General features: G+C 44.9%; 1 protein-coding gene across 1 annotated transcript in view; it reads left to right on the forward strand.

The window, feature by feature from the left end:
- Positions 1-8,864: 8,864 nt before the first annotated feature.
- BCAS1 (brain enriched myelin associated protein 1) overlaps positions 8,865-20,950 on the forward strand; it is a 98,335-nt gene continuing 86,249 nt past the window's right edge. Inside the window, exons 1-2 of the mRNA XM_055090809.1 lie at positions 8,865-8,936; positions 11,665-11,743. Of these exons, the coding sequence (XP_054946784.1) occupies positions 8,865-8,936; positions 11,665-11,743 (151 nt within the window). The remainder of the gene's footprint in view (positions 8,937-11,664; positions 11,744-20,950) is intronic.

Raw genomic sequence — 20,950 nt, forward strand, 5'->3', positions numbered from 1 at the left:
CTCAGAATAAGATACGGAGCTCTGACCCTTCTAGGAACAACAATGCGTAAATGGTTGCAAACACAGTGGAGTGTTCCTATAGCAGGACATCAGTTACCAAGCGTTCCTAAAACACTCAGTGCCATTTTGATAAAGAAGCCCCTTCCCCTGGGCCCACACGGGCCCGTGCCAGGGCGCAGGGCACAGGACTTGGGGAGCACAGAGACGGATGGATTTCAGTCCTCTTGTGCTCCCTCGTGCACGTGGCAGCCTGCACCACTGCACACTGCAGCCCATGTTCCCAGCACGGTGCTGGGGACCATGGGGAGACACAGGACCATGGCACCTGGCAGAGCAGGTCTGTTCTCTTTACTCATCTTGACCCTGCCTTTGGAGTTGGGGAGCAGAGGGCTTCTGCTGGGTGTGCCAGCCTGGCCATGTTGACACTGCCCTCAATGGGTGGTGAGAAGGGCCACAGTTTGCCTGCATTCCATTGCATTGATCAAAGGTGTTTCTGTTTACTTGGTGACTAATTCTGTCACCATTCCACCATTCGAGGACCTCCTTCTTCCATTTGACAGTCATTTAGCTGCCGGCTGGTAAGGCAGCTGCAGAAATGCTCTTTCTCCAGGGCAGGTTGTACCATATTTGGTGTTCGATCTGTTCCCAGGAAGACGGCATACTGTTAACCTGTAACTAAAATGAGGAGATGCTGGCGGTGGTGGGAGGGCTAGGAGGAGATAAAAGTGAAGGTGTTTAACAGAACAAACTTGCAACGAGTCGTAAATAAGCCATAGAGATCTAGTACACAGTATAATGAGTATAGACAATAATATTGCTTTACAATTGTGTAATGTGATCAATATCACTACATCGGCAGTTACATTACAATATATAAATGTATCATAGTAACGTTTTGCACCTTAAACTTACACAGTGTTACACATCAAATTTATTCAATTAAAAATCTTTTAAATTAATTAATTGATTAAATTAAATGAAGCCAGATGAACACAAATCACTGGAGTAGATGAGGAGGGATTCAAAGGAAACTACCAGAATGGCCAATTTACTTGTGGATCAGACCACAGAGCTAATGGGATCATAACATTAATATGAGAAATAAATAGTAAAAACTAACATTTTCTCATCTGACTACTGTCAAGCCCTTGGGCTAAATCTTTCCAAAGATTATTGAGGACTTTTCAATTTTTTATTCCTCACTTTAGATCTGGCTACATTCCTTGACTAGTTATGATTTTAATTTCTCACTGCAAAAACACATATGCAATAAATATTTAATATTCTATGTTGTATTAATAAATAAAATATAACATAACTTATATGGCAGAGGAGACAGTAAAGGTAAGAAAATTAAGAGTTTGAACTCTGGAACGAGGCTGCCAAGGGTTAAGTCCTGATGCTCCCTCTTACTAGCTGATCATCTGTATTGGTCAGCTCAGGCTGCATAGCAAAAATACCATAGACTGGGTGGCTTAAACAACACATATTTATTTTCTTACAATTCTGGAGGCTGGGAAGTCCAAGGTCAAGATCCTAACCAATTCTGATTTTGGTGAAAGTTCTCTTCCTGGCTTGCAGTCCTCACACCTCTGCCCTCTTGCTGTGTCCTCACGTGGGAGAGAGAGAGCAAGCTCTTGGGTGTCTCCTCTTATAAGGACGCTAATCCTGGAGGATTAGGGCCCCACGCTTATAACTTCCTCTAATCTATCTCTAAATACAGTCACATTGGGCTAGGGTTTCCACATGTGAATCTGGAGGGGGATGTAATTCAGTTCATAGCATGATGTTAGGCAAGGAATTTAGGGTCCCTGGGCTTAGGTTCTGTATCTGTAAAATGGGGACCATAAGAATATCTGCCTCGTAAGGTTCTTAGGAGGATGCAATGAGTTAATACAGAAAAGCATTCAGAGCAATACCCAGCATAGAGAAGGCACTGTAGAAATAGTAGGTATTATTGTTTTTAAAGTACGGCACACTTTATTTACCATTTATAATAATAGCTAATCTTTATTCCTCAACTGCTGTGCACCAGCCAGTGGGCTAAACCCTGCATGAACTGCTTTCTTTTCAGCTCAGCCTCCACGTAGTGACATTGGGGCCAGATCACTCTGTTGTGGGGCCGTCCTGTGCATTGTAGGAGGTTTGGCAGCATCTCTGGTCTCTACCCACTGAATGCCAGTAGCAGCCTGCCATCTTGAGTCATGACCATCAAAAATGTCTCCAGACATTTCCAAATGTCCCCTGGGGGGCCCCCAGTTTGAGAAACACTGCTCTTGAATCATTGTGAGAAACAGAAGCATATTGCTAAGGAGAACATTTTAATATAATAATGTAACTCATCAAGAAATATGACAAGATCTGAAATATGAAATGTAAATATATAGTCCTGGATAATTGGGACCAAATGCCCCAGACATTATATAATTTAATATACTAGCTCTGTGCCTGCTACGTGCCTACCTCATTTAACCTTCCCCACACACTACTGTGATGTATAAAGATTGTTGGGTAAGTGTCACAACCTTCCTGCGCCTCAGTTTCTCATAAAAAAATGAGAAAATATCGAAAAAGACAAAAATGCTAATTCAAAAAGATACATGCCCTCCAATGTTCATAGCAGCATTATTTACAATTGCCAAGGCATGGAAGCAACCTAAGTGTCCATCAACAGATGAATAGATAAGTAAGTTGTGATACACACACACACACATATATATTTATATACAATGGAATACTACTCAGTCATAAAAAAGAATGAAATTTTGGCATTTATAGCAACATGGATGGACTTGGAGAACATTTTGCTAAGTGAAATAAATTAGACAGAGAAAGACAAATACTGTATGATATCACTTATAAGTGGAATCTAAAAAATACCACAAACTAGTGACTAAAACCAAAAAACAAGCAGACTCACAGAGATAGAGAACAAACGGATTGTTACCAGTAGGGAGAGGGAAGGGGGGAGGGGCAATATAGTGGTAAGGGGAAAGGGTTATTATGGGATTATATGAAACCGTGTGTGTGAAACTTTTGAAAATTGTAAAGCACTATAGAATTTAAAGACTTTCATTCAATTAAAAAAAAAAAAGAGAAAATTGAGAAAATAGCATCTAACCCAGAGGGCGGTTGCAAAAGGGCCAAGGGAAGTCAATACACACAAATCAGAGTGCTTGGCACATAGGAAACACTCGGAAGAGGGGGTGCCCAGAAACGGAGGAGAGTGATAGCTCCCCGCTCAGGCTGCCCTTCTACCCTCCTCCCGCGGGGCACGTGCCCCTCACTTCTCAACAACCAATCAGGAGGTGAGGCTGTCCAGGAGCAAGTGTGCCCTGCACCCCTATTCTCAGGGAAGGAAAGCCGGAGACCCAGGAGGTTTCTTTTGATTTGCAGGCTGACAAAACAGAGGGCTCAAAAAGGAGTGCGGGACTTCCCTGGTGGTCCAGTGGTTAAGACTCCACACTTCCATTGCAGGGGGTGCAGGTTCCATCCCTGGTCGGGGAGCTAAGATCCCACATGCCACACGGGCGGTGCAGCCAATACAAAAAAAAAGAAGTGCTTTGAAAGGGTTGTGAATGTTTTCAGATGCCCAGGCTGATTGTGATTTGTGGGACCTGAAAGCCAATGCCCTTCCTCCGTCTGACAATCCCGAGCCTGGTTCTGGGGTACCAGGGTAGTTAGCATCTGGAAGGGGCCCTGGCCTGGGGGATGCTCACTTCCCCCAAAATATCCGAAACAGCACCACCCCTTGGCCTCAGCTGTCATGGAAGTCACCCAGAGATCTTGAAAATATTCCGATGCCGGGGCCGCACCCCGGGGAGTCTGATGGAATGGGTCTGGCTGGGGCCCGGGCGCGGGCATTTAAATCTCCAACGGTGATTCTAATGTGTAACCCAGTTTGAAGACTGGCCTCAGGGACACAGTCGGGAAGTGGAGAAGTAAAAGGACTTTCTCGTCTGAATGAGCCCCAGCCCAAGACTTACCCCATGTTCTCCAAATGCTGGGCCCTCAAACATGAGTCCAATTTCAAAAACAAACCCCTCTGCCATATGGAGGCTTGTGTTTAATGTCAGATAAGGTCATAAGAACAAAACAACTCACACCATCAGTTCATCAAAAAAGGTGCATTTTTTTTTTTTTTTTTTTTTTTTTTTTTGGGGTACGGGGCCCTCTCACCGCTGCGTCCCCTCCCGCTGCGGAGCACCGGCTCCGGGCGAGGCTTGTGTTTAATGTCAGATAAGGTCATAAGAACAAAACAACTCACACCATCAGTTCATCAAAAAAGGTGCATTTTTTTTTTTTTTTTTTTTTTTTTTTGTGGTACGCGGGCCTCTCACCGCTGCGTCCCCTCCCGCTGCGGAGCACAGGCTCCGGATGCGCAGGCCCAGCGGCCACGGCCCACGGGCCCAGCCGCTCCGCGGCACGTGGGATCCCCCCGGAACCGGGGCACGAACCCGCGTCCCCCGCATCGGCAGGCGGACTCTCAACCACTGCGCCACCAGGGAAGCCCAAAGAAGGTGCATTTTGACATCGCCTTCAAACTTTTTTTTTTTTTTTTCAAAATAAAACCTAGCTCTTTCAAAGAATATGTTTTTCTTGATGAAAAAACTTGTCATCTGATTTATGTTTCTCCTTTGTTGGAGACTGGAGAAAACTTCATCACAGACAGGAATTGTCATCTGGACCACCTGGAGCCTCAGTTTTACCATCTGCTAAATGGGGATAAAAAGGGTCCTTGCCTCACAGAGTCCCCGACCTGGCTTCCAGGGTGATCAGCTTATCCTGGTTTGCTCAGGACTTCCCTAGCTTTAACAGGAAAGTCCTGCATCCCAGAATGCCCTCATTCCCGGGACAACCTGGATGATGCTCTCCCCATCACGGTGTTTCCCCTTATGTGCGTGATCGTGAGAATCCCCTGTGTGCATTTGCTAAAAATACAGATCCAGGGCCCCAACGTGACTTTTTGGTGAGACGATCATGGGAATCAGAAGCGCTGCAAAGTTCTTTAGTTGATTATATCAGACAACTGGGGGAAAATGACTGAAAATATCAGTGATGATCATGGTGATACTTCTAATCATGAAGAACACCTTCAGGGTACTCACTGCGCGTGCCAGACCCTGTTCGGGGCACCTTCCACGTATTAACGCCTTAACTCCCATGAAACTCTTAAGTGTGTGCCCTTATTATCCCCATTTTACAGAAGAGGAAACTGAGGCCCAGTGAGGCTCAGTAACTGGCTCAGGGTCACTCATTCAGTATGTAGCCGAGCAGGGATTCTCAACTTGGTGGTTTGTCTCCAGAGCCCACATTTTTATCCTGCTGCAGTGCTCTCCACCTAGAATTCTTAGCACTGGGCTGGCACGTCATAAGGCAGATGTGATCATCATTATTGTCTTATTAGTTGTACTATCTTTGGGGCTAGAGGACTTGCCACTCTCTTGCCAACTTTTATCGGAAGGTTTAACTGCTATATGTAAAACCGTTTCCTTTGACCTCCCCAGACATTTTGACCTTGCCCTGGAGGCTGAATATGTTCCTTTCTGCCGATACTGACGTTGACCAATAGGTGGCAGTAACTGTTTGTTTTTGTCTCGTGGAAATCCGGCTCCTCGCAAAATTTGAATGAAGGGCAAGGAGCAATTTCACAACACATATGTTGTAACTGCTGGTGGAAAGCAATGTTATCTGAGTCCAAGTTGTCCCTGCAAAAGACGTGCAAATGGATTTTCCTTTTTTCAGTCCACTTGGCCTTGAATCTGCCAAGAGGCTCCTTAAAAGTGCAATGATTGGGGTAATGGAACCCAAACTCTGTGGGTTGAAAAAATTTCTCTCCTGCTTGCACACATGACACCTCTCCCAGTCCAAAGATTTTTTCATAACCTCAAACATTTTTATTGAAGGTAGCCCCCTAACTGGACTAAATTTAGATTGAATAACAGGAACTTTGAAAGGTTGTAAATCTATTGGTAAATAATTTTTAATTTTATAAAACCTGGATGATGGAGATGTCATCTAATGTGTGTCCATTTTTGCAAGTGGCCTTGGTCGAGGAATTTAACCTACAAAGCTCAGTTTTCTCATCTGTAAAATTGGAATGATCATACCACTGCCTTGTTGATTTGCTATAAGGAATAAATTCATTTACAGCAAGTAAAGCTCTTAGAACAGTTTCTCAGCACATGGTAAGCACTCACCAAATTTGTTGTTGTTATTATTACTATCTTATCATTACTATGGTTGTTAGAGTGGTGTTGTCATTATTTTTATACACAGTGGGTTCAAATCCTGGTCAGTCTCAATTTGGGCGACACTTACCCTCTCAGCTGCCTCAATCTCCTTATTTGCAAAATGGGTATATGTTACCCAGGGTGATCTTGAGCAGAAGTGATAAACTTTGTAGAAAGGGCCAGACAGTAAATATCTTAAGCTTTGCAGGCCATATGGTCTCTGTTGCAACTACTCCACTCTGCCTCAGTACGTGAAAGCAGACGTACGTAGATAATACATAAATGAATGGGCATGGACGTCTTCCAATAAAATTTTATTTATGGATACGAAAATTTGAATTTCATATAATTTTCATGTGTCACAATCTATGATTCTTCTGATTTTTTTTCCAACCTCTTATAAATGTAAAACCCATTCTTAGCTCACTGGCCATACTAAAATAGATGGCAGGCTGGATTTGTCCCCCAGCTGTCATTTCCTGACCCTGGCCTTGAATATTCAATATTATATTCATAAAGTCCCATTTATAGATGAAGTGATGGCCTATTGTAAGTATGTATATCTTGGATTTTATAAATAGAAAATATTGCAACATAACTAGTGTCCTGTATGTTTTAGCATTGCTCAGCTTGATTACATGTTGTAATTAGTAAACATATATAATCCCCAGATTCTGATATCTACCAGGTTCCCCCAAGAAAGCCCTTTTCTGGCCTCCCCAATTTCTGATTACTTGAGTCTATTACCAGGGCATAAAAACTCATACCATGGGCCAGAGGCCCATGGGAATCCTTGGAGATGCACTGGCTGCTTTCAGCCAGAAAGCAAAAGCCCTGGCTGTTCTTCTGAGAGCCATCAGGGCAGATGAGCCAGCAGCCAGGTCTTTGGAGACGCACACTACGCTGGAATCGTTTGTGTGCGTGGAAAAGAAGCTTTTAGGTGGTAGGGAAGCTTGGAGTGGCTGAAAGAGTCCCACTTCTGGAACCACACATACTCTGGGTCAGATCCTCACTCGGCCATTTTCTGGATGTGTCCTGGGTGAGTTTGGGAGACTCAATTCCCTCCTTTACAAGGGGAGGTAATAATATGTGGAACATTCCAGCGGTTGGGAGCACAGGCAGACGGTGTTTGAATCTAGCCTCTGCCATCTTGAACAGGCTGACCTTTAGAAAGTAATTTACCTCCTTGTGACTCAGCTTCCTCTCAGCTAGAGGGACACGATGGCAACACCTCTTTCACACGGGTGTGTAGGGCTACATGAGACGGTACAGGAAACGCTCTTGGAAAACAGTGCTTGGAACTGAGAACATGCTAAATTATTGTTAACTATTATCATTATTGTTCTAACAAGACTCTTGAGAGGTTTAGTGATAATGTGGGTAAGTGTCTAGTTCAGCGCCTGCCGGGTGAGGGGTTGTTATGAATGATTATTCCCTTCACTCAACTAATAAGTAATTAGCAGCTGATCAATGCAAATGCAGTGCTGAGACTAGGAGATATAACAGTGGGTAAAGACAGACAGTCCCTGCCCTCGTGGTGCTTACAGTTTATTGGGGAAGGCAGACAGAAGTTAAATACTCTGTTTTGCCCTCCAAATCTAGATCAATTGTTACTTCATTCCATAACCATCCTATTCAGTGCTGCCACCTCTTGCCCTCTGCTGTGGCCCCCCTCTTGTTACGTTACAAATTTCCTTTTTATTCATAGCACTGAATCCTATGTGTTTTGATAACACATTAACATATATTTTGTTTCTTAAGAGCCACACATTATTCTAACCACTTTACAAACATTAACTCATTGTGTCCCTGTAGCAGTCCTATAAGGCACAGAGAGGCTAATCAACTCATCCAAGGACACACAGCAGTGAGGGGCAGGGAGAGGGTTCAAGCCCAGGTTGTCTTGCTCCTGGCCTGTGCTCATAACCACTGCACCATGCTGCCTTGAACTATCGAAAATGGCCTGATTTGTGGATTTATTGTCTATTTGTTTATTGTCCGTCCACCCAACAGATTTCAACTCCATGAAGTCGGGGGCCTCATCCATTTAATTCACAGCTGTAACTCTAGTGTCTGGCACAGCGTAAGGTACAGAGCTGGCACTCACTATATATTTGTTGAATCAATAAATGAATGAAAATATAGCCAAATAAACATATAATTACATGTAGTGCTAAGTGCTATGAAAAAAAAAAATGCCAGTCCTATGAGAGGTTTTAACAGGGGACTAAATTTAGTTTGAGGATCAGAGAATACTAAAAATTATAAGTATTATTTTAACTGTCCCCATTCTAAAATCTCCTTGATATAATAATTGTGACTTGGCTAAGAAAGAAGAAAATGTTATCTACACAGAATATCCTTTCTGAGATGTTAATATTCTCCCAGCAATGAAATGCAATTGAAAACTGGGGCTGCATTTGACTTTAATTCTGTTGAATTTATGAGCCCCAAATCTCCCCTCATTCCCCAAAATAAACATAAGCAACTGGTCTACCTGGGGCTTGTGATAATATACCCACCGTAACTTGGCAGTCTCTGCACCTTAGTTTTATAGGCAGGAGTGAGACTTCTGCTGGTCTTGGGTTTTCATTGTTCTCTGTGTCTCTCTTTTTCTCTGTTGCAGGAACAATGGGTAACCAAATGAGTGTTCCCCAAAGAGTCGAGGACCAAGAGAATGATTCGGAAGCAGACACTCACAAGGTAGTGTAGTTATGGCCACTGGGTCATTAGCTACTAGTTGGGAGAGTCCGGGGTAACGGCAGAATAAACAGCCTGCCCAGGGCTCATCACAGAGGCGTGATAGATGCTGCTGCCCTTCCCAGGGGTTGTTCAGTTGTATTCAAACCTCCAGAACCCATCAAGGAGCTTGTTAAAAGTGCAGGCCCTTGGGCCCCGCTCAAGGTCTGCTGAGTCAGAAATTGCAGGGCTGGGAGCCTATGAAACCTCTGTCTCCATGGTGATTGATTCCCATGGGGCCAATCTGATCTCTGTTCCCAGGTGGGTTTGGACCAGGGGTTCTCAACTGTGGGTGATTTTGCCTCCCCACCAGGGGACACTTGGCAATGTCTGGAGATGTTTCTTGGTTGTCACAACTCGGGTAGTGCTACTGGCTTCTAGTGGGTAGGGCCAGGGATGCTACTAGACACCCTGCAATGCACAAGACGGCCCCACAGCAGAGAATGATCCAGCCCAAAGCATCAGCAGTGCTGAGGATGAGAAACCCAGTTTTTGATCAGCAGTTGGCAGCCGTGGCTGGACATTAGAATCATCTGGGAAACCTAAAAATAAATTGTGAGGCTGGAATTGTACCCTAGACCGATGAAATCAGAATCTGTGTGTGGGAGCCAGGGCGGCACCTGTATCTTCAAGGCTCCTCAGCTGTTGCATGTTCAGCCAACATGTAGAACTTCTTGTTTGTGAATCCCTCCTTTAGAAGATTGCTCTGGAGGGCTGAGGCCAGGGACACCCAAATGCTTCTCCTTAGACCTTAGATCTACAAGCAGGCAGCAGAGAACCTAAATGTCCACCACCAGTGCTTCTGCAATCAATTCAGTTTAAGATTTAGAGCCCAGTTAGACGTGGAAATCATTGTAGGAGGAGGTAATACCTACGAACTGATATTGATCACAGCATAGAGGGAATTCCTGCTCAGAATAGAAGGCTGGATTCAGAGAAGATTCTCACACCTGACCATGTATTAGAATCCCTGGGAAATGTTGAAAACGCCCAATGCCCAGCACCACCTGAGACCAACTAAAACGCAACCTCCGGGTAGGGGCCCTGCCATCAGTAGTTTCCCAAGATCCCCACATGATTCCAAGTCTGGGAGCCTCTGGCCTCCAGGAGCAGGCAGTGACAAAAATGAGCAAAGCAGGAGGGTGAAGCCCATTTGCAGACAGCTGGTTCTGACCAACTTTACCCTCAGCACGTTCCCAGAGACTTATTTTTCATTTGAAGCTGAAAAATGGTGTTAATGCAACCTCCTGATTTTTTTTTTTTTGCGGTACGCGGGCCTCTCACTGTTGTGGCCTCTCCCGTTGTGGAGCGCAGGCTCCGGACGCGCAGGCTCAGCGGCCATGGCTCATGGGCCCAGCCGCTCCGCGGCACGCGGGATCCTCCCGGACCGGGGCACGAACCCGTGTCCCCTGCATCGGCCTGCATCGGCAGGCGGACTCTCAACCACTGCGCCACCGGGGAAGCCCCTGATTTTTTAAATATTGGCAACTGATTCCAAAATACTTTTAAAAAAAAAACCAAACTTCTGTGAGCCAAGTAAATCAAATTTGCACACCAAGTATTACCCCAGGGATGCCAGTTATGACCTCAGAGCCAAATGATCACATGAGTTTGATATTTCGATTTTATGATTTCTTGGTAGGGTTAATGATAAATTCAAGAACACAGGCTTCTTTTATTTTTATTTATTCATTTTTGGCCACACCATGTGGCTTGGGGGATCTTAATTCCCCAACCAGGGATTGAACCTGGGCCCCGGCAGTGAAAGCACCAAGTCCTAACCACTGGACTGCCAGGGAACTCCCAAAACAGGCTTCTTTTAAGCAAAACTGTTACAAAAATATCAAGAAAGGAAACATCTTCCACATCTCCCCAGTAGTTTCCCATCATCAGGAGGTGAGTATTTAGTCTTTTAGTTTTTTTTTCTCTCTGCACTTATTAACATATATTATACTACTAATAGTATTAGCAAAATAAGACACAATATGCAGAGTACTTAGCATGTAATCAATATTCAGTTAATGCCAACTATTAGAGGTATAATTTATTTTATTACTAAAATGACATTATATAACATACATTCTTTTTTGCAACCTTTTTTTCTTTCCATGTGAGTGTACGTGTATATGAGCGTGCGTATATATATGTACATCTATGCATACATATATATGTATAATCTTTTTAAATGTCTACAATAAGTAACAGAAGAGAAAAAACTTCAGGGCAGTGGTCTAAAATTGGCACGGGGTTGTAACAGTGCAGTGGAAGGAGTGGGTGTGTAGCAGAAAGATAGCAGCGACGAAGTTGCTGTATTTGAGGAGAGCGGCCTGTGCTTGTGTGCAGGACCCTGGAGCGTGGTTAACCTCACAGCATGTCAAGTTCTCGTCCCCTCCCTGGTCAGACCAGCACCCCAGTTTGCCTGTGTGTCCCATCTGTACGAGGGTGTCTGTCCTGCTCGTGCCTGTGGGGCTCATTGAAAGGAGGTAGAGACCATTCAAAGCTCTTATCCACACAGGAGTCCAGTCCTTGCAGCGGGTTATATAGTTTCTCTGAGGCGTGATAGAAAACGGGGCAGTTCCTAGAAATGCAGACTTTAATTTTGTGAGGCACCCTTGTGGCCTTGAGGTTCTTCCTTGAGTTTTTCCGACTTTCCCCAAAGACTCGGCTAATACTGCCACATGTTCTGTTCCAGGTGGCATCTGGTGACAAGTGTGGTCAGAATGGGACGCCGGTGATGGTATCCACCCACTCCGTTCAGCTCGACCATGAAGGTCAGTGTCAGTGGGACCGCTCCTCCTGGGGGTTGGGGGGATGGCGAAGGGTCTGCTGACCCCTGTTGCTGGGGAAACAAGATGGAAGAGTTGAAGCCACAGACTCACGTGGAAGACACTTGTATTAGTTCCTGGGGCTGCAAACACAGTGTCACGAATCAGGTGGCTTAAGCAACAGAAATGTATCGTCTCACCGTGTTGGGGCCAGAAGTTGGAAATCAGGGTGTGGGCAGGGTTGGCGCCTTCTGAGAGTTTGCGGAAGAATCTGTTTCCCTGCCTGTGCCCTGGCTCCTGGTGGCCTCAAGCACTCCTTGGATTCTACGTGGTGCTCTCCCTGTGCCTTCCTAGCATCTTCCTTCTCCGCTCTGTGTCCAAACCTCCCCCTTTTATAAGGACACAGCCCTGTGGGATCGGGCACACCCCCACTGGCCTCATCTTAACTTGGTCCTCTGTAAAGACCCTCTTTCCAAATGAGGTCATAGGAACTGGGGGCTAGGACTTCATCTTCTTGGCAATTCAACCCTTTTTTTTGGTTGTTGTTAATTAATTAATTAATTAATTATTTTAATTCATTTTTGGCTGCATTGGGTCCTCGTGGCTGCACACGGGCTTTTCTCTAGTTGAGGCGAGCGGGGGCCGCTCTTCGCAGTGGTGCGCAGCCCCCTCACCACGGCGGCGGTGGCGGCGGCGGCCTCTCCCGTTGCAGAGCACGGGCTCTAGGCTCACGGGCCTCAGCAGTTGTGGCCTGTGGGCTCCAGAGCACAGGCTCAGCAGTTGTGGCACACGGGCCCAGCTGCTCCGCGGCATGTGGGATCCTCCCGGACCAGGGCTCGAACCCGTGTCTCCTGCATTGGCAGGCAGATTCTCAACCACTGCGCCACCAGGGAAGCCCCTCGGCAATTCAACTCTTAACAGTACTCATCTCTCTTGAGTATGTATGACGCCTGGAAGAGGCCGAGGCTTTACAGCAGTGAGTTAAAAGCAATAGAGTCGAAACACTAAGAGGCTGGCCTCTTCAGAGTCCGACAGACCAAAGTGAAAATCCCTGCCCTGCAACTTACTAGCTGTGTGACCTGGAGCAAGTCGTTTGGCTTTCTAAGCCTCGGTTTTCTCATCTGTAAAGTGGGGATAAGAACACCTAGCTCACAGAGTTGCTGAGAGGACTCAAGGAGATCATTCACCAAGCATTTTACATATTACCCAGCACTTAGGAATTACAAAGAAACAAGTAAAATATAGACGACAACAGAGGGAAGTATTAAAACTGGACAATGTACTTACCTATTTGATTTCATTCTGGAGTATAAGGCTATAAATTCAAAGCATCAAAAATGACTGAGTTCTACTATGTGAGGAATATCTATAAATTATATGAGGCAGTATAGCCCAGTGGTTGAGGGTAAGAACTCTGGAATCAGACTGCTGGTTTTGCCACCTACCAGCTATGTGACCTTGAGCCAGTTAATTAACCTCTCTGAACCTCAGCCTCCTTGTCTGTGAAGTGGGATGATAACAGTACCTACAACATAGATATCAGATATAATAAAAGTACATCTTTCAGTGCCTGGCACATAGTAAGTGCTATGTATGTATTAGCTATCATGATTATATGATGGTTATGGTTGCTGTCCTTTACATGTAAGTTTCTGGGCTTCAGCTTCATTTCCTGAACAATGAGATGAATCATAGCATTGGTTCCAGAGACTTTAGAATTTCCTAGTGTAAGAAAAAAAACTGCTCTCTGTTTCCCCTCGCTGTGCTCTGCTACCCACACCACATCTGACACCAGATGTGTGGGTTTTCCATACAAGTGATTCTGTGACACCAGCTGGGTGTCCCACAATTCAGTTCGGTTCTGACACCATCAACCCAGAGTTAGCAACAGTTCCCACAGGTTAAGGGCTCACTCCCACAAGACTACCTCCCACTTCAGTTGCCAATGGCAAGTGGGGGGTCCCCAGGTTACCCACAACTGCTGTCCTACTTGGCTACAAATCAGAGGTTCTCACGACTTCCTTCTCAGATTCAGTCATTTGCTAGAATGGCTCACAGAACACAGGAAAACAATGTACTTATTATATTACCAGTTCATTATAAGATACAACTCAGCAAAGGCCAGATGGAAGAGATGCATAGGGGAAGGTATGGGGGAGGGGATCCTGGGGGCAGTGGATGGGGCAGTGGATCTTCCATGCCCTCTCTGGACAAGCCACCCTCCCAGCACCTCCACGTGGTCACCAACCCAGAAGCTCTCTGAACCCTGTTCTTTAGGGACATTTGTGGAGGCTTTATTATGTAGGCATGCTGGTTTAAATCATTGGCCATTGATGGTGGAACTCAATATGCAGCTACTCTACCCTCCCTGGAGATGGGGGGCGGTGAGGCTGAAAGTCCCAGCCCTCTAATCACATGACTTGTTCCTCTGGCAACCAGGGCCCCCATCCTTAGGGGCTTTTCCAAAGTCACCTCAATAACATAAACTCAGATGTGGTTAAAAGGGGCTGGCTTGTTATGAATGATAAAAGTCTTCTTCGTGGCTCTTAAAGTTAAGTTTTAGGAGCTCTGTGCCAGGAACAGAAATGAAGGCCAAATATAGATTTATTTTTATATTTTGGCCACGCTGCACTGCTTGCAGGATCTTAGTTCCCTGACTAGGGATCAAACCCGTGCCCCCTGCAGTGGAAGCGTAGAGTCTTAACCACTGGACATCCAGGGAAGTCCTGTATTTCTTAATACATTATACCCCTAGGTTGCTTGTTAAAAACTTAGATGCCCAGGTCCCAGCCCATAGCCTCTGTCTAGAATACCCTAAGGTAGAGACCTGGGTATCTGAACTGTTGAAAGCTTTCTAGAAGATTCTGACGCATAGCCAGGGTTGGCAACCACAGGATGAGATCATGTCACAAGTCTCTTCCTGTCTTTCAACCTGTGAGTCAAGCTTCTACTTTGATGTGCACAAAATGGATTGTATTGACAGCAGCGGCCTTTGATGAGAACAGTGTAAAGCTGGCTATTGAGATGCACAGACTTTGAAATGAGAATCATATTGTTTTTATAATTTGCAAACTGTAGGTGTTCTCAAAAAATTGAGAGGCACTGAGAATATAATATGCCCTACAGAAATGGTTTTCTTTACCATCATTTTATTTGTATTCTTACTGTTGTTGTTGTTTTATGCCCCTGTTTAATATGGGGCACAGGGGCAAGGAGTGTGTAGGAAGGACATAGGAACAAACTTGAAAATTGAGAAAGCCTTCCTCTCTCTTTCTGTCTCTCTCTTTCTCTTTCTCTGCCCCTCCCTCCCTTTTTTTCTCCCTCCTTCCCTCCTTTCCTCCCTGCTCCCAACATTTATTTTTATGTAAGAGGCAGTCTTCCTGGAAAGAGGAAAATAAGTAACAGAAATATAGGGTAACAGTCTGGGGCAGTGTATTGCTGTGTGGATACCTACACACAAGGGAAAAGAGAATCTGGTTTGAGTGAGTCGTAGGTTGGTTGCACGTAGCTCTCATACCCTGCAGCCTTGCATCAGCACCGGCTTGAGAATCTGTAAAGGGTTTAAGTTAATCCTCTGAAGTCAAAAACTCTGCCTACATTCATTGACAACCCAGGTCTCTGCAACTCACTTCGGAATGATTATCTCAGTTAATGAGGAAGGCAGCTTATCATCCTCCGTGCTCTTTCCCCTAGGTTATTATAATTTTCGATGCAGTTTTTAAAGGGGTATAAAAGTGGGATTCTGGCTGACTTTTTTTGTCCTTTGGACAGAATTTTCTCACTGGGTCTTTGGATGCACGTTTGTGTTCATCTCTCTTGGTGTTTGCACATATGTATGTACATAGAGAAAAGTCACCAGAAAAATAGCTAAGTGGGATGCGGGGTGACTGTTTTCCTTCTTTCCGTCTATACTTTTTCCTATTACAATGAAAACTGTTCATTGCCATGTGGGAATGTTTCCTGTGAAGACTTACTGAGAAGCAGTGATGGCACAGTGGCTGAGCACACAGCCTAGGGAGTCAGGATCCTAAATTAAAGTTGTGACTCTGCTGTGTGACCTTAGGCAAGTTGCTCAGCCTCTCTGTTCTCACATCTGTAAAATGGGAAATCATAATAACAGTAGGCCAGAGCTTCGAAGATCACTGGGAAGCTTAAAGGAGTTGATACACCTACAATATTTGGAAGAGTGCCTGGCACGTGGTCAACATGTGAGGAAAGTTTATTTTTCTGTGTTGGATTTAATGTTAATAAAGGCTGTCATTACAGTTTGAAGTTAACTGTATTAGCTCTGTCTAGCATAGCACTTACAAATTTAAAATCCGACCTTAAAAATTTTTTTTCCTACATCCCTTATTCTTTTTCAATGTTTTACTTGTTTGTCTTCCAGAGACACTGCGGGAGAGCAATCAGGCACAACGCTTCTTTTAAACTGATTCATGAAATTACATTCTGTTTCCTCATAGAAATAAATGTATTTTGCACAGTATTTTTTCTTGGGAAGGGCGAGAGACCAGGGGATTTTGATATCAAACAAACATTGAGTAGTACAGCTCGTGTGGATGAGGGCTTTCTCTCCAAAGCTTAGCATCATAATTCATCTTCAATAACAAAATCTTAGAAAATAAAAATGTCTCATTTTTATTGCCGCATTATATTTCTAGCTTAATTTGCCAATTTCAGATGCCATTTGAAAGGCTTGGGTCAGAGGAAGCTGGTAATGACGCCAAAGCCACGCACAGTGTGATTTACCTGCAGTGCCACAGGGAGCAGCACATGGTCTTGCAACTTCGGGTTAGAGGCTAATGTGTTTGCTCTACCAAAACGTGATTGTTGAAATTCATATATTCGGTTTCTCCCTTTTTTTTTTCCGATACATGTTGATTTGAATTCCAAAGTAGCTGGGGAAGTACTTCCAAAAGAGCAAAATGTCCGTCAGTAGAGTGGTTGCATCAGTTAGGGCAGACACACACAGTCCTCAGCAAAAATGGGAATGAGCTACCGCCAAATACAGCACCCTGAGGGATCTCAAAACTATCCTGCTAAGAAAAGGAGGCCAGATGTCCACATCTGAATCTCCGGAACCTGTGAGTATGTCACCTTGCATGTCAAAAGCAGGTTTTGCAGAGGTAACTAAATTAAGGATCTTGAGATGGGGAGCTGATCCTGGATTATCCAGGCAGGCCTAATGTAACCACAGGGTCCTTATAAGAGGGGGTGTTACCAGATTGGTCGTATGGATCACCACTTAGGCCCTAGCCAGGGCTGAAACCCCCTGCCTTGGTGGGGAAGGTGCTTTTTCTGTTTGGATTCACACAGCCAATGACGAAACTGACGCTGAGGCTGAAACAGCACAAGCTTTATTCAATGGCCAGAGAATGGAGAAGCGGGGACTTAGTTCGAAAATCAACTTCTCAACTCGCCTTGGTCTGAGACACCGTATGTATAGGAGGGTCGAGGCAAAAGGGAGGGAATTGAGTAAAGAGAGGGAGAAATGTTCGTGACTTCTCCGAGAATAGGGGTGTAGTATGCTCAGTACTGGAACAACACCCCTTTTCAGTCCTTGTATGCCCTCCTCCGGCTGTTGCCATGGCAACTGTCAACGGTCACGGTACTGGTGGGTGTTATTTAGCTGCTAATGTATTACAGTGAGCATATAATGAAGTTCACGGTCTCCTGGAGGTCGGGGCTTCTGCCGTCTTGGCCCTTGCTGATTCGAACCAGTTCCGGTGGGCTCTTGTTTTTCTCTTCTGGTGGTCTCCAGTAAGACGAGGATAACACTTCTCTGCAGCTTACATCCCCTCAAGCAAGGCGGAGGGTTAGCGCTCAAGACTAACAGCCATGGTAACAGGAGGCAGGAGAGTCAGAGTCAGAGAAAGAGATATAATGATGGAGTGGATGTCACAGAGAGAGAGACTTCAAGGTGCTCCATTGCTGGCCTTGAATATGGAGGAATGGGCCATGAGGCAAGGAATGTGGATTACCAAACCAAACTTGGGTCCACTCGCCCCATGCACAGCAAAGCCAACGTACTGACACTGGATTGTGGTGAAGGAAAGTACAGTGTTTATTGCAAGACGCCCAGCATGGAGAATGGGCAGCTTAGGCTCAAAAGACTTGAACTCTCCCCTGGCTTTTGGGGAAGGGTTTTTAAAAGCAAGCTGAGGGAGAGGGTTGCAGGCTGCCTGATCAGCTCGTGGACATTCTTCTGATTGGTTGGTGGTGAGATAACTGGGAGGTATTTCAGAAATTTCAGTCATCAACCTCCTGGTTCTAACTGGTCTGGGGTCTCCGTGCTGGTGGTCATCATGTAGTTAACTTCCTCCACCTGTGGGGTTTTTAGTATCTGCAAAGCAACTCAAGGATATGGCTCAGGATATTGTCTGTAGCCCTGGAAGAGGAACTAAAGGTCTTGACTTTGTTTTGTGGCTAAACTATTATTCTTTTGTCTTGCTTGACTGTTTTCCTTTGTTTCTGCATTTTCTCATTTCTGTGATTAAATTTGCTCTTGGGAACTTGGGGAAGGCCTAGGAGGCTAAAGGTTTTCTATAAACAAGAGGCAGGGGACACAGAGGTCTGTGCCCTAGAAGGTCCTGTAGGGTCCTGCTCGATTTCAGAGCAAGGAAGCAGATTTTCCCCTCAAGCTTCCAGGAGTTGACCCACTTTTGACGTCTGACCTTTAGAACTGTAAGATATTTTGTGTTGTTTTAAGGTACAAAAATTATGGTAATTTGTTACAGCAGCAAAAGGAAACTAATATGAGCACACTGAAGCTTCGGAGGCTCACAGACCAGGTCCTGGCTCTGCCGTTCACTAGCTGTGTAGCCTTGTCAAGAAATGTGTACTCTCAGGGTCTCATCTAGAAAATGGGAATAATAATATTATTAACCGTGTAGGGCGGCTCCAAGAGCAGTGGCTGGCACAGGGTAAATGTGACGAAATAAAATGACAGGGAAATCTACAAGCAGAGTCCACTGTCATGAGTGTCCCTTATCACTGGCCTTTCCCCTGTTGTATCACCTGACCAGACTTTCCCACCTGTGTATTGATGCCTAAAACCTCACCAGTTTTTAGGGAAATAAAAATGCCTCATTTTTCTCCTCCTTTGATTCCTTTCTATCAAATTTATCACATTAGTTCCCCCTTTTTAAAAAAATTGTTCAGTTCTCACTGCTGATGAATGGTAGAGACTAAGGCATGATTTATCTGCCAGAAAACGCCATTTTTCAGAAACAGAAGACCGTCTCTGTTTCACCTGGGTAAGAAGTTTCTAAAAAATTAATCTTTCCTTTTTTTGTTCCTAGTTGATTTTTTCTAAAAAGAATTGCCTGATTTTGCTTTTTTAAAAAAAAAGAAGTGGAATCATTTCACTGGATTGAAAAGCCTTACTTGAGTAAACAGTGCTCCTGCCGATGCTGTATCATGATGAATGAGAGGAAAAGAATTTGCCAGTCATGATGCCTGGGCAAAGTGTGATGGGAGACCCAGTGCCAAAACTCACAGCTACCTGAGAGAGAGAAAGACGTGGGACCAGCCTCACTGGTTGGGAAGGGAGCAAACACACGTGTCCTCTTAGCATCCTCTATCTCCCCACAATTGGCCGGCTTTTTTAATGTTTCCCCTACTTGAGTAAAAATTCCTGAGAACAGAGTATTTCCTTTGTTGTTCCAATAATCCCAAAGTTAACACAGTCTCTACGATACACAAAGGGCTTGGAAATGACTGATGAACAAATGAACGGTAGCACATCAGACCAGTGGCAGCAGAGCAAGAAAATGCGGCTGAAGAGAGAGTTGTAGATCCTGATGTATCTGCTGCAATAATACAGCCCTAAGTAAACAGCACTTTTAATTATAACAAGAAGTCTGGGGGTTGGCAGTTCCAAGCTTGGTGCAGCATCTTGACGGCATTATCAAGACACCAGGTAAGTGTGCCAGTTATGTACTGTGGCTCACAAGATGCCACAGACCCGCACATCACGTCCTCACATGACGGGACCCAAAAGCCAGAAGGGAAAAGCCACGATTTGCTACTCTTTTTTTCTCCTTTTATTAGAAAAGAAAAGAAGGTCCTTCCTAGAAGCCCCTGCCTCAAGTAGGCATCCACTTATATCTCATTGGCCAGAAGGAGGTCACATGACCACCACTAGCTGCAGGGGATGCTGGGAAGTCAGGTACTTCTCTGGGCAGCAAGCTAAGAAAATGGGTTGGAGTGGATTGGCCACTGGACAGGCAGTCCCCAGTGTCTGCCAGTGTTTTGATTTCAAAGAATTACAATTGAGCAACCAAAAGTAGCACACATGTTTACTCAGGCCTTTCAAAAGTCATTAAATCTAGCTCATTTCCTGAATGCCCGTTTTCTCTCTCCTTCCACCATCTTGCTGTATATATCTCACTCAATAAATAAGCTCCTTATCTTCAGCTCTCCACCCTGCAACCCTGCTAGACATGCCACCCACACAGGCACTTCCTCTGGGTTGCACTGCATCAGCTCTCTACTTAAAGTGGTTACAGAGAATCCTGAAAACTGGCTCTGGCAGATGGCCTGACAGCTCCTTGCTCCTCTGTCCTTGGAAGTATGCAGAAGTCCCTGTGAAATCTAATGCTTCTCAACCTCTTAGTGCTTTTTCTCATCAAAAATTCTAGTGGAGAATTTCTGTCTGGTACATGTAGCCTCCCTGTTACTCTGTTGTGATAGACAGTCTCCAAAGTTGCACATCCCTCCCCTCCCCCCAATAATCAAGGCTTCCCAGTATTCACACCCCTGTAGTCTTCTCCCTTGATATCTGGGATGACCCTGTAGAACCAATAATATGTAGTGGAAGGGATGATGCATGACTTCCAAGCCTAAGTCTTAAGAAGCCTTCCAGCCTCTGCCTTTGTCTTTCATAGCACTAGCTCTGGGGAAAGCTAACCACCATGTCAGAACGACTCAGACTGTCCTGGTGGAAGGGAGCCCAAGCTAGTCACATGTGACAAGAAAGAAATGCTCAGCTAGTCCCCAGATGTTCTGGCCATCCCAGGCCAGGACAAATCCTTGAGCTCCACAAACGTGTGCAAATCCCTTCCATTCAACTGGTACATCTTTAATTCATTGTTTTGTAACAGCTACAAGATATTTCAAGGTGTGGATGTACTGTGATTCGTTCAGCCATTACCCTGATGTTGGGCTTTTTTTTTTTCTCTCTGTTTTTCCCTACTCTGAGCAATGTTGCAA

The sequence above is a fragment of the Physeter macrocephalus genome, chromosome 14 (assembly GCF_002837175.3).
Source record: "Physeter macrocephalus isolate SW-GA chromosome 14, ASM283717v5, whole genome shotgun sequence".
Taxonomy (NCBI): Eukaryota; Metazoa; Chordata; class Mammalia; order Artiodactyla; family Physeteridae; genus Physeter; species Physeter macrocephalus.